This window comes from Epinephelus moara, chromosome 16 (genome assembly GCF_006386435.1).
Source record: "Epinephelus moara isolate mb chromosome 16, YSFRI_EMoa_1.0, whole genome shotgun sequence".
NCBI lineage: Eukaryota > Metazoa > Chordata > Actinopteri > Perciformes > Serranidae > Epinephelus > Epinephelus moara.
The window spans coordinates 20103343-20116466 of record NC_065521.1 but is presented as its reverse complement, the minus strand read 5'-3'; the positions used below and the strand labels follow the sequence as shown (position 1 = coordinate 20116466).

At 39.2% G+C, this 13124-nt stretch overlaps 1 protein-coding gene across 4 annotated transcripts in view; it reads right to left on the bottom strand.

Annotated features, from left to right (window-relative positions):
• Nucleotides 1–13124, bottom strand: part of acot7 (acyl-CoA thioesterase 7) — an 82742-nt gene that overhangs the window by 13380 nt on the left and 56238 nt on the right. For all 4 annotated transcript variants that reach the window (XM_050064141.1, XM_050064142.1, XM_050064138.1 and 1 more), the window contains one exon: nucleotides 5676–5860. In XM_050064141.1, the coding sequence (XP_049920098.1) occupies nucleotides 5676–5860 (185 nt within the window). The remainder of the gene's footprint in view (nucleotides 1–5675; nucleotides 5861–13124) is intronic.

The following is a 13124-nucleotide window of genomic DNA, read 5'->3' as shown; positions in this document are numbered from 1 at the left end:
AGCTGAAAGTTTCATTCAGAGTTTACAATGAACCTGGGTACAAATCCTAGTTGTCTCATATTAGTTAGTAATGGTCTCAAAGTTTTTTAGACCATAAATAGAGAGATGTTGAGCCTTTCAAACAATGATATTTAAGTGTGTGCCTGTAAATCATCACTTAAACCTGTCAAAAATTCTGCTGGAGAAATACAAGTTTGTAAGTGTGTAGAAAAAAAAGTCTGAATGAAATGTTTATGCAACCTGTCACCTTGATTCTTATTTCTGATACCTAAATTAGCATAATTAGATTAGTTGATAGAGAAAAGAAAACATTCTGACTAAATGTTATGACTTAAAGTTGACTAAAATGTGATGAGTTTTTGTCAAATAAAATGTTTTTGAATTGTTGTTGACTAAAACTAGATTAAACTATAAAGCATAAAAAAATGACTAAAATAAAAAATTAAAATCTAATAAGCATTTTAGTCTAAAGGCTAAGATTAAGACTTAATCTAAAATAACTACTAAAATCAACACTGCTAGCAGCATCTCTAAAGCCCACTAATTAGCTTGTTTTATCTCAAATGTTTAATCCATACAAAAACTGAAGTGGAACTGGAATTACTGCCTTGCGGTTGTATGCCTCTGCGAACCAGTCAAATTGCAGGTATAGCTGACATCCATGTCTGTGACAACATGGATGCTTCAAACACATCTTCCCCCAGGCAGCATAGAGGACCTATACAATCACAGCTGAATTTTAAGGTGGACACCCAAGAGTAGAGTTACCAATTCAGTATCTGACCAAATATCTCCCCTTTTGTTCCTAAGTTAAGATGCTGAGCAAAGGCCAGAAAACTGTTTAATGCAGAACATTATGATGTCACAGTGAAGCTGACCTTTGACCTTTTGGATATAAAATGTCCTCATTTTATTATTTTATCCTATTAGTCATTTATGTGAAATTTTGTCATAATTAGCATATGAATTCCTGAATTTTGTCACAAAAAAGAGGTCACAGTGACTTTGAACTTTGTCCTTCAACCACAAAATTCTAATCAGTTCATTCTCGAGTCCAAGTACGTGTGTGTCAAATCTGAGGAAAGTCCCTCAAGGCGTTGTTGAGATATCATGTTCAAGAAATGACACGGACAAAGGTCGCAGTGTCCTTTGACCTTTGGACACCAAATTCTAAATAGTTCATTCTTGATTCCAAGTAGATGTTTGAGACAAATTTGACAGATTCCCTCCAGGTGTTATTGAGATATCATGTTCATGAGAATGAGACAGATGAGGTCACAATGACCTTGACCTTTGACTTATGACCCCTAAAATTGAATTAGTCCATTCTTGATTCCAAGTCGATGTTTGAGCCAAATTTGAAGAAATTCCCTCAAGGCGTTGTTGAGATATAGCGTTCATAAGAATGGGACTGATGGACAGACAACCTGAAAAAACAAAATGCCTCCGGCCACGGCTATCGCCAGCATGGAGACATAAAAATGTCAAATTTGGGATTTATGGATGGCTATGTGCAGGAGTACTTACACTGACAGTTGCTGGGGAAAAATCTGTTATCATAACAGGCACATGTATAAATGCTATTTGATAGGACTATTTAGAATGATAGATGGTGGTAGTGGCCCCAGGGGAAATAAAATGGAGGGACGGGGAGGCCACATGTTTGTTGTGCCTTGCTCAACTCTGTATTATCAAGCCCACTGGGCTGATTAATGCCATCATTGCATTTTCATCCCCCACAGTCCCATCTCCACCGTTAGGGGAAATTCAGGTGTTAATTGGGTTGACGTGTTAAACCTTATTAAATATACCAAGGGACTGACATCTATGAATAGGTTTACTGCCGTCAATAGAGTTTGGATGGGCACTCCCTTCTTTTGAGTCCCTCTCATCCCGTCTTTAATCCCTCAGTAAATAGTGATAAAGACAGAAATAGCCCTGATTGAGCCTTGTCCCCCTTCTCTTGCTCATACAAATAAACACACACGCATTCTTGCTCAGTGATCTGTTCAAGCACGTGCACCTCCACACGCAAAGCCCGCTGTGTCTCACACAAACCTACATGCACTGGAGCTTTATTTGTCTTACACACAAACACATACAGTCTGGCCATATTGTGTCTCTATCCAACATTTTCATGCATACATGCACATTTCTCTATTGCTGCCCTTGTTTATCTGACATGCTACATCAGAGCCCTGGCAGCCCTTCCTCCATTTAGATTTCCATTTATAGTGTTGAGGATGAATTATTAAAATCACCAGGAGATTTTTTTTTTTAGCTTCTCTTTTCATAAAACTGAGGTGAAATTACAATGACTCTAATCATCGCTGCAATTCCCTGCCACTAAAACAAAAGCCTGTGCAAGATGGAAAACCAGGTAATGAATGCATGGAGCGAGGCAGACAATGGAGCCAACCGAACGCGAGGTTTTGTGAAATGGAAATGGGGAGACTGACGGGCGCTTTTGAAAAGGCCGACCATTTGAGGCGCACATTTGATGCACATTTCTGTCTGGCAGGGGCAGAAGGAGAGAAGTCTGTTTTCAAATAGACCTGTCATGGTGTTAAAGGCTGATGCTGCACCTTTAAGTGTGTGAATGTTTATAACGAGAGGGGTTAATGTAGCACTTGGCGGCACGCCTATAACAACCATTTTCCACGCCTCACTCTTATCCACACTGCCAAGCTTGGCTTTCTTCATGAAAAATCTCTTATTACACACTTGTGTTACTTGAAACAAGGAGGAACATGTGGTTACGCACCTCTTTTATCTTAAGATTAAAGGCTGAGTTAGACATAGTGTCGTAGTACTTGAGAATGGTTTTGGTCCCGAGACCAAAGTCTCCGGACCACTTTTTGAATGTATCGGTCATGTTTCTGACTCAGCCACAATTTCACTTGGTCTTGTCTCACTCCAGGACAAAGAGGATATGCAGGGATATCACTAAAAAGGAGTGTTGAATAAAGATGGTCAAGATGATTTCAACTCTTAGTGTTTGCCCATAGAAAACAAAGGAAGATTCCCACACATAAAATTCAGCTCTGCAATGCTTTTTGATATTTTTATCAAGACATTTCTTGTGTTACATTTATACGTACACACATAGTATGAGAACAAAAGAAGTGAATGAGGAAGAATTTTCATTTGTTTTCTGTGGGTGTTTTCATGGGAATGTGGATCTTTCAGGGTAATTTGAGGAGTGCCAAAGGTGTGCATGTTCCACATTTTATCATAATAGCATCATGCAGTGTGGGACTCACAACAGTCTGGTACAGTATTGACTCGGTCCCAAGCCCTCAAAGTCTTGGTCTTGTCTCGGTCTAGGGGGTCTTGACTGCAACACTGGTGACTATGTAATTTAAATATTATATCAAATAATTTCTACATGCTTTGGTTCATTATTTTGGTTTAGTTAAGAGGATAGATGCAGCTTAACCAAGAGTACAGTTTTGTGCTTGACCTCTGTTACCTCAAATATTGCTGCTTGGTTTTTACTTTGAACACATTTTCCTGCCTTACTCAGAACTCTGCACATACTTAAAGTTTAATGATTAGCTCAGGTGAAAACTCTCTGAATTTTGTACAAGTGTGCACTCGAGAGAACAATGACCTGCTGTGAGTTTTTCAAATTTTGAAGCTGCCCACTCAGCCAATGTTATCAAGGACTGTGCTTGATTAAAAATCAACATCAGTGCTCTCATTACTACAGTTATCAAGAAGCTGGTTTATATATGTACATAGGTGCGGTACAACAGCCATTCAGCAAGTCAAGAAATCAGTCCAAAGAAAACAGAATATATATTGCTGAGTCACAGAATATGGAGCGATGATCTTTATCATTAAGATTAAATAAATGTTTAAACTCACCGCGGTCCTCTAAATGCTTTATTTAGTGCTTTGAATGTGATTTTAATGGCTTCTCTGTTGTCTAAATCCCACTTCATCTGGCACAATAGTTGGATGAGTTTTAAAGGGATCATCACAGCAACAATCAGGGTGTGTGAAAGGCGCCAGGAAATAATTTAAATGTGCTGAGTTAAACAGATGGCCTGCACGTTCAGTGTTTGCATATAAACAGGGTTTGGATCATCGCGTACTGCCAAGCCAGAACAAACAGCAGGCGTTTCTCTCCTGTCTGCAGGTAAACATGCACACTTTACATCCTGACAGTAAGTGCTGAGTCAGCCCGACACAGATGTCCAGGGATGTTGTGGAGATATTAGTATTCAGCCCGCAGTGCTTAAGGTTAATGAGCAGACATGGGGAAAATATTAAATGCAATGGAAAGACACTGATATGTAAAACTGCCAAATAAAGATAGTGTCTATCATGCTGTGAGCTTTCCAAAAGTCACAAGTGTTGCTGACTGCATTTACATGCACAATCTTATTCCACTTTATTCTGAATTTGACAGTACTGTGAAGTTGATACGGGTTATGTAGACAGCATATTGTGTTTGGATATTCCAAATTAGGCTTTTTTTTCCAAATGTAACATTTTCCAATTAAGAAATGTGGGATATGCTGGTATTACTCTGATTTAAGAAGCATTCTTTGGTCATGTACACAGTGCATTCTAAATATGCGTCTTAATGGGGGTTTTAACCACAGTTTGTGACACATGGCATCTTGCCTGTTAACAATCAGCTCTGTGCACAGTACACAACAGTTTGTAAGGCTAAGGTAGAGATACGTGCCCAAAGGAAAAGCCCACATTTCCAGTCGAGAGGAGTAACACGCCTACTTTTAAACATAATGAAAGACTTGGATATCAACAGGTTTTTGGATATGCAGTAGTATCGCCGATTTTTTCAAGTAGGTGGTTGGAGCCACCAAAGGGAAACTTTGAGAAAATCCTGTTTTGACACAACGACGTGAAATGGCACGGGAGGCTTCAGCCCACTTTTCCATATTTTGACATGATAAACAACACGTTAGGGTGCGTTAATTGGAGTATGCACGGCTGCATGTAAACAGGATGTTAGTGATTTATTCATTTTCATTAGGCATGTAAACATCTTTTTCAGAGTAAGGGCAAAAATATATATATGTAAGTTATATTTTGTTCATGTAAATGTAGTCACTGAGTGGGGGAATGTAACTAACAGGGCAAAAACAGAGAAACATATGATCACATGACTAAGCAAGAAGTGAAGAGATAACAGACATCTTACATCTAAATTGGGATAAGAAATCCAACACTCGTATTGGCATAAAGTGTCACTGCAAATTATTGATACTACGATTTTGATAGCTTGTATAAATAATTTCTTGCTCTGTAAAGTAAATTTTATATTCCATCATGTTTTTTTTTATTTAGTATGCTGTCCAAGGACAAGTTTCCATTTGAATCTTAATCAGCGCTTACAAATCTGAAAAGGTTGTACAGACTTTAGAGGTATAAGCAGAAGCAGCTGAAAGACATGATAAATACCCATGGCCTGATTTGTTTACCATACAAAATTCAAGGACTAAAAACCGAGGTTGTAAAGTGAATCAGTGTGCAAACTAAGGTACACCATACTTGGGGGACACATTAAAAAATCTACAGTATGTTTGACTCTCAATCTGTGTAAGAGCTGTGCAAATTTAGCTCTGTGTGGACATAAAAAATTATGTACAGTATACGATCGAATTAATGACTTTAGAGAGCAGAGACTGGATGGTACCAACCTTAAGAGGAGGGACAGGCAGAGGCTTATTGTCCTTGTCCAGGGAGATGAAGGTGAAGAAGGCAGAGACAGCGCGGTATTTGTCTACGCCTATCTCCACCAGCGAGGAAGCATCCACCAACACTTCGATTTCCATAGACTTGTTACTGACGAATGTGAGCCGCCCCGTCACCGTCACCACACAGCCTGAAAGAGATGAGGAGGAGAAAAATGTTTAACGTTAATGTTTGATGTTTATGCATTACACTGGTTTTGTAGTAGTATGCTGCCATAGAAGACATTTTCATTTCAATAAGGAAACTCATTTCATGTTGACTTAACAGTTTCAAGTTTAGGTTATTTATAGAGCATATTTAAAACAACAGAAGTTGACCAAAGCACTGCACAACAGTAAAAGAGCAATAAAATATATGAGGCATAATAAAGCATAGTAAAAACAGCGAGTGCCTCAACATAAATACAACCAGAACAATGACAGTCAACTAAATAAAAGAACAAGAGGAGAAAATTCATACGGATACAAATGCTTAACAATAAAGCAGGTTTTGAGTTGATTTTTAAATGAGCTTAGGGAAGGGGCTGATCTAAGAGAGTGGGAGATTGTTTCAAAGTTTAGGAGCCGTGGCCGCAAAAGTGCGATCTCCTCTGTGTTTGCTGTTTGTTCGTGGGATGACTTGGAGACCAGTGACAGAGGAACGGAGAGCTTTAGCGATGGGTGAAGCAGAGGCTATGGAGGTTGGATATGTAGGGGGCCACTGAGAGCTTTAAAAACAAACAGGAGAATCCTGAAATGAATGTGGTAATGAACTGGAAGCAAGATGGAGTTGGAGGTGATGTGGGCTCTTTTCCTGGTTCCAGTGAGCAGCCTAGCAGCAGCATTCTGAACGTGTGAGACACAGATGCAGGGTTCAGCTTAAGAATAGTTATATTTAACACTCTGAGACTTTTTAATGCCACTCTAAATGAAATTAAGCACACATTTACAATAACCAAATGTTTGCTGTAACATAAAACGTGACTTTTTTGTGTTTGTTGCTGGGTTTTCTGGGCGATTTTGTGTTTCTCACGCTGCACGTGGGATTACAGTTCCATTATTCCCATAGTTCCCATAGTTTGGGAAAACTTTTTGCAGTGGATCGTCTGCTATGAGCATCCCAGGCAGAAACAAAATCTGAGTTTTGTCTTTTACGCTCTCCTGATCTGCATGACATCAATGCGGCAGGCATTCAGTATATTACTTTTAAAAAAACAGATGTTACGAATTATCTTGAGATTTTACAAGGCAATGTCAAAAAAAGAAGATTCACAAAACTAATTTCCAATATCTGAGCATTTAGAGACATTTGAAAGATTTATTTAAGACATTTAATACCATTTAAGGCCTTAGTTTTAGATTAAGGAAATACAATGCATTTTAAGACTGGTAAGACTGGTATTGGGGTAGAGTGAGTTGCAGTATTCAGTCTGTGAGGATATGAATACATAGATGACTATTTCAAGGTCTGGGCGGGAGAGAAGAGGTTTTAATTTAGATCAAAGCTAAAAGAAACTGGACTTGACAACTACACTTATCTGTTTATTATATTTTAGGGCAGAGTTTAGGATGAAAACAAGGTTGGTAGTATGCGGCTTGAGGTAAGGTAAAAGTTTGTGAGTAGTTAAATGGAGTCCAGGGGGCCAAAGAGCACAGCCTCAGATTTATGAACACTGAGCTGCAGGAAATGAAGGCGATCCAACTTTTGATGTCCTAAGGCACTCCCTGAGGCAGTCCAGGTCTGATGGGCAATATCATATCCCAAGAGCACTTTAATGTTTTAAAGTCTTGACATTAGATTTTCCATCTACTCTGTCCTTCAGCCATTCAGAGAAAATTAATATTGTTGTTGTTTAAAATTTTAAAAGGCTGAAAAAAAAAAGAAGTTTCGAGAGAGTGTTGAAAAATCAAAATATTGCCTTGCAACTGTCTCACACCTGAATGACTGCGGTTTTAAATTACCTGAAAACTTTGAGCGAACGCAACAACATTCACTACAAATACTGTGAGCTGACATCACACTAAGGTACTTCATGTATAACTGAACATGAACTGAACATGAACTGAACATGAAATAAGCTGGCAAATTGATGTAGTCAGCCAAGGAAAACATAGGATCCTCTCTCACAATCTACTTCACATTGTTGCATCATGGACTTCTTGAAGTCTGTGCCACAGAGAGATTCAGCAGAGTGAAGCAGGCCGATGCTCTTTGGCTGGAGGGATTTAAGAACTACAGCCAATCAATCTCTCCAACTGCAAGGTTTTCAGATGAATACAAAGTAAGACCTTTGAAAATAAAGCTTGTTTTTGTGCTTCAAATGAGAAAGAAAAGTTTAAAATCTTTTTGAAGATGTTAATGTCTAAAGCCATATATAGAGAAGGTACATTAGGTTCACTGCTGCAGAGCATTTGCTACCTTTCTTTTGATTTCATCCTGAGCCCCAATCTAATCCATCCAATGTATTTGACTCATCAAAAATTAGTGCTTTTCTCCTTCTGTCACTGCAGGGAGGAGAGATTAAAACAGTCAACTAATAGTACTGGGCATTGCTGATGTGCTTCTTTATTCTCTTTGATGTGCCTGTACTGTATTATTACTGCTGTTGCCATAGAGACGAGGAGAGAAGGTGTTATCCCTGCAGTCTGAGACAGATCTGGAGTCTGACTGAGATCTTGTAGAACAGTCAAAGTCTTAGATAATAAATGATGTACATGGAGAATGAAAAGAGGCTTTTACAAAAGTATGTGCTGCAAACTATTTCTAAGGGAATTACACTTGAAATTTCAGTGGTGTTGTTCAGTGACGGAGCTCCGCGACTCATACAGGCAAATCAGAGTTTAAAAGCTGTGCTCATTGGTTAAAAACATCAACATTAACTGATTAAATCAACCTATGTTTACATTTTCCTTGTGGTCTATTCAAACAATGGCTGTAATCTGTCAGTAGCCACGCAGAGGTGCAGCCACACAAGAGAGGATGATGGAGGTGATGGCTGGGCGGGCAAAGTGTGTGACTCTGACACAAGAGATGGTGGTTTGTTTCCAGTCTTCTGCTAGCAAACGTTTGTTTCTTTTTAATCATGACCCCAGTGGGGTTTTTTTTAAGTTTAAAGGGGACCTGTTGTGCTCATTTTCAGGTACATACTTGTATTGTAGTTTTCTACTTGAACATGTTTACATGCTGTCTAAAAACACTTTAATTTTCTCACACTGTCTGTACTGAAACACCTGTATTCACCCTCTGTCTGAGACGCTCCGTATTAGCCTCTTTAAGCACCCCTCCCAAAAAAGCCGAGTCTGCTCTGATTGGTCTGTATTTCCAGGTCTTCTGGACCTAGCTGTCTCTGCACTATCACTGGAATGACTATAATGGAGTATAGCAACACTTTCTACCATCAAAAAATCACTAATTAAAGCCTCTAAATACAGAGACTAGCCATTATTCTGTCAGCCTAATTCCGAAGCCCCAGTAGTCTGAGAAACATTTGTACACCAGCCTGTTGGCCCTTTGGAGCAATGTGCGTTTGTTAACAGGATAATGGGCTGTCATACAAATAGGCTTTCAGTCCAATGGGATATTTTTTGGACTACTGAGGCTCCAACATTATTGGTCGTTGGAACACTAGCATGGCACCCTAAACAACCGTACATGTCCCTGCAGGAGAAATTAACGCTGGCAACCAAGATTACATGTTTCCCTGATATTAGCATGTAGCTACATGTAGCAGTGTATGCAGACACTTGCAGGAACGTGCCTGAAGCAGATGACCATAAAAAGAAATCTATCACAAACTGATGTCAGCTTGTTCTAAATGTAAAAAAAAACCATTAGAAACACAGTATTCAGAATGGTCTGAAGCCTGAGGGATTACTTTTCAATATGTTTACCTCATTATTTGAAACTTTGGCCATGTGAAATATGAACATCTGACATTGGAAAATTTAATATATGAGAGAAAATAAGGAAAAGGTCCCCATAACAGTTGTCCTTTAACCATGACCACAATTCATCTTTAACCTTAAGCAAGAAGTTGTATGTTGTCTGGACTTAACAAGGTACAGACTCTTACAAAAGTAAGGTCGGGACTTCATAAAATGGTAGCAACCAGGGGTGCCAGACCACAAGCAACGGGTATGAAAGTGGGAGCTATACAAAAATTGTGGACACAGCGCTATAAAAACACAAATATAGTCAACGAGGGTAAATCTGGGATTGGCTCTCACGTTCGCTTTTGTTGGCAATACTGTTTACAAACAGCAGTCTACAATTTCTGCATAGTACACCTTTGAAATGGTCTGTTAAAGTGTTGACAGAAAACTTCAACCAATGTCAATTACTGTGTTTTTGTGTGACGCCACCTCAGTGTAAGGTCTATGAGTCGGGCTGGCAGGGCCAGAAGAGGAGATAAAGCACAGCAAGCAAACTAGGAGAAGAGAAAATGGAAGGAATTATGCGCCGAGTGACCAACTTTAATCACTATAAACAGGTGCCATGTTGGAGTCTAGTATCCTATTCTTATACCAACACCTTGGCTTTGCAGTTTTTTTTCAGCTTCAACAGTGATGACCATATTTTCCATGATGTCACTGCCAGTGTACAGCCAGTTTACAAGCGGGAACAAGTCCCCCTGAACGTTTGTAATTTGTTTTAGCAATATAAAGTTAAATTTGATATTGCCCAAGGACATGACTTTAGGGCTGACATTCAGGCAGTTTTATGACAGCTCTAAATTACATTTTCATTGCATGATTAGACAATGATTACTAACCTTATTCTCACTCCTCTGTCTAAAAGGTGTTAAGAAATTACATCACCATTATCAGAGATCTTACATGCTAGGAGATTTGAGAAATGATATCAAGGTGATAATGAAAATCCCACTGAGTGAGGAACTGTGAAACGGTGATTAAATGATTGTGTAAGGAGTCAGGATGTGGTACAGTAAAGTAACCGCAGCATGCTAACACAGTACATAGACTGAAAGTTCTCTCCCTTGTTGTTGAGTGTTTTTACATGTTACTGCCTGGAGCGAGTCCAGTCTCATTCAGGTGAACCATCTCTGGCACAGATGTATTAGGCTCAGTGATGTGTGCTCTGCTCAATGAGATGAGACAAAAAAATGAGTTGATGAGACTGGGTGATTTTTTTAAAAGACCTTCATGATTAATAATTGATTTATGCAGAAAGTAGATCTTGGATTTGTGCAGCGTTGAAGGTCAGCCAACCTGAAAAACTGGCAGAGTCCCATCTCTGAGGAGCTGTTTGATACAGCTAATCTGCTGCGAGGAGAGTCCATGCCAGGGCCTCATGTTGTACGCACTAAGCTGGGGTTGTAATGCCTTTGAGCCATAGATTTGCTATTTTAGCAACAGCCTTCCCGAGTAGAGTTAGGGTTTTTCTGTTATATTTGAACTGCAATTGGACCAAATTGAATACATTTCTCAGGTTGTGAAAACAAAAAGAAATCTACTCAGAATGGTATCTCTTTTGGCATTTACATTTTCCTCTATTCACAGTGAGCTTCCTGGAAATTGCATTTTTTGCATTAACAAGTGGCTGGAGAAGATGACAAAAGAAGGGAACGAGGCAATGCAGGTGAAATAACAACTCTCACTTCTGACAACTTCTCCAGAAACACATTAGGCAGACGAGATTGTTTCTTTTGTTGCTGGGAATCAAAGAAAGTGTGTCATATTCAGACACACACTGTACTGTACCTTTACTCCACACCGAGAGACTATTTGATTTAAAGGGACTGTTTGTGTTATTTGAAGTTGAGCTGTGGGAACAGAACACAGAAGCTGCTGGTCTACCGCTGCCTTGATAAGTTTGTTTGTGTCATTGTCTGACTTTGGCTTTTAAAGGCTTTGTTCAGATACACCAATGTCACACAATAACCAATCGAGGCGGTGGTAGACCAGCAACTCTCCTGTTGTGTAAGGTAAAATGACTATTTTTTGACAAATAGTCTGGTGGCTATGAAGACGGATCTACAGTATCAGAGAAAACAGAGAAAAGATAGCTTTTGCTCTTGAGGGAGAAAATCTACCACTACCAGAAGGTACAGCGCCACAACACACCAATAAATGCTCCTGCTGGTGGGTGACATAATATAAATGCATCTGGTTGAAACAATGGTGGCTGGCTGGCAAGAAATTATCTGGTATTACAGTTTAACAGTAAACTAAAACATTACATTACCAACAGCTAACATAGTACAACATTATGTCATCCCATATTGTTATATTTTGCCACTTGGGCCAAAGCCCTACAGCAGCAGTTAACATCTAACGCTGAGATGTTAATCTCACACGGACACCAAAACGGCTGGACTCTGTTGTTAAACCTGTTGATAACCATTAGGTAATATTAGCCATGTGATGCTAACAGTTAGCCATGTCACTGTGAGTGTAAGGCTCTGTCCCAGGCACAGAGCTCTGGTCCTACAACAGGAGTCTCACGATAAACTGACAGAGGAGAGAGCCAACTAAAATTCTGTAAACAGCTCTACAATAAAATGAGATTTTACCCATTTTAAACAGTCAAATTTGAGGTACAGTTGCTGTGATTGGACAAAATTGCAAGGTCGCACAGAATTCATGGGGATTGGCTGAATTGCATTAACTGTTGCAATAGCAACATCGCAACATCCTGGAGGGACTGAAATAATCTGGCTCTATACATGCTAATATTAAAGTTTATTTTTAAATGGAGTCTGGTGGGTTATAGTGATTTCTGGGTAGTTTCTAGATAAATAAAAAGGATCTTACTCAAACAAAAAGTTTGACCTCTGTAAGGATCCTTTCCATAATGTTGTCAGACATTTATAAAAAATAATCTGAGCTCATTTGTGGCAAAACAAGCACTTTTAGTGGATGTAAATAAACTTAAACTGATAGATTGTTTTGGGTGGCTAAAATACATTTTGCTGCTGCCCATGTCCACAGCAGTACATCGCTTAGCTTCCATGGCGGCACTCTTGTTTGCCTTTCAATCTGGGGCGTGCCAACTACCATCTACTGTAGGTAGTACTCTAAGTACCTCATACAACCCCACTTCAAAAAATCCAAACTATCCCTTTAAAGTCTCCTGTCTGTAATGCACAAGAAAAGCACAGATTGTAAAAAGCATGCAGGACCAATTAAATTAATTTAAAGTCAATGAACAAGAGCCTCATTGTGAGTATTTATTATGCAACACCATTCCCTTTATTTCTGTCTCTCACACTATCTCTCTCACCTTTAGCACTCTCTTCTCTCACCCTGAAATCTCCTTTAATCCAACATTCACCTTTTGAAGTTTTATGCCTTTCTTCTCATTCTTTGTACCTCTGGGCATTTTGCTGTAATGGATGATGGGAGAAGCACACTGACTGATCACTCATGTGATACATCAATGGCCAGCACCTCACC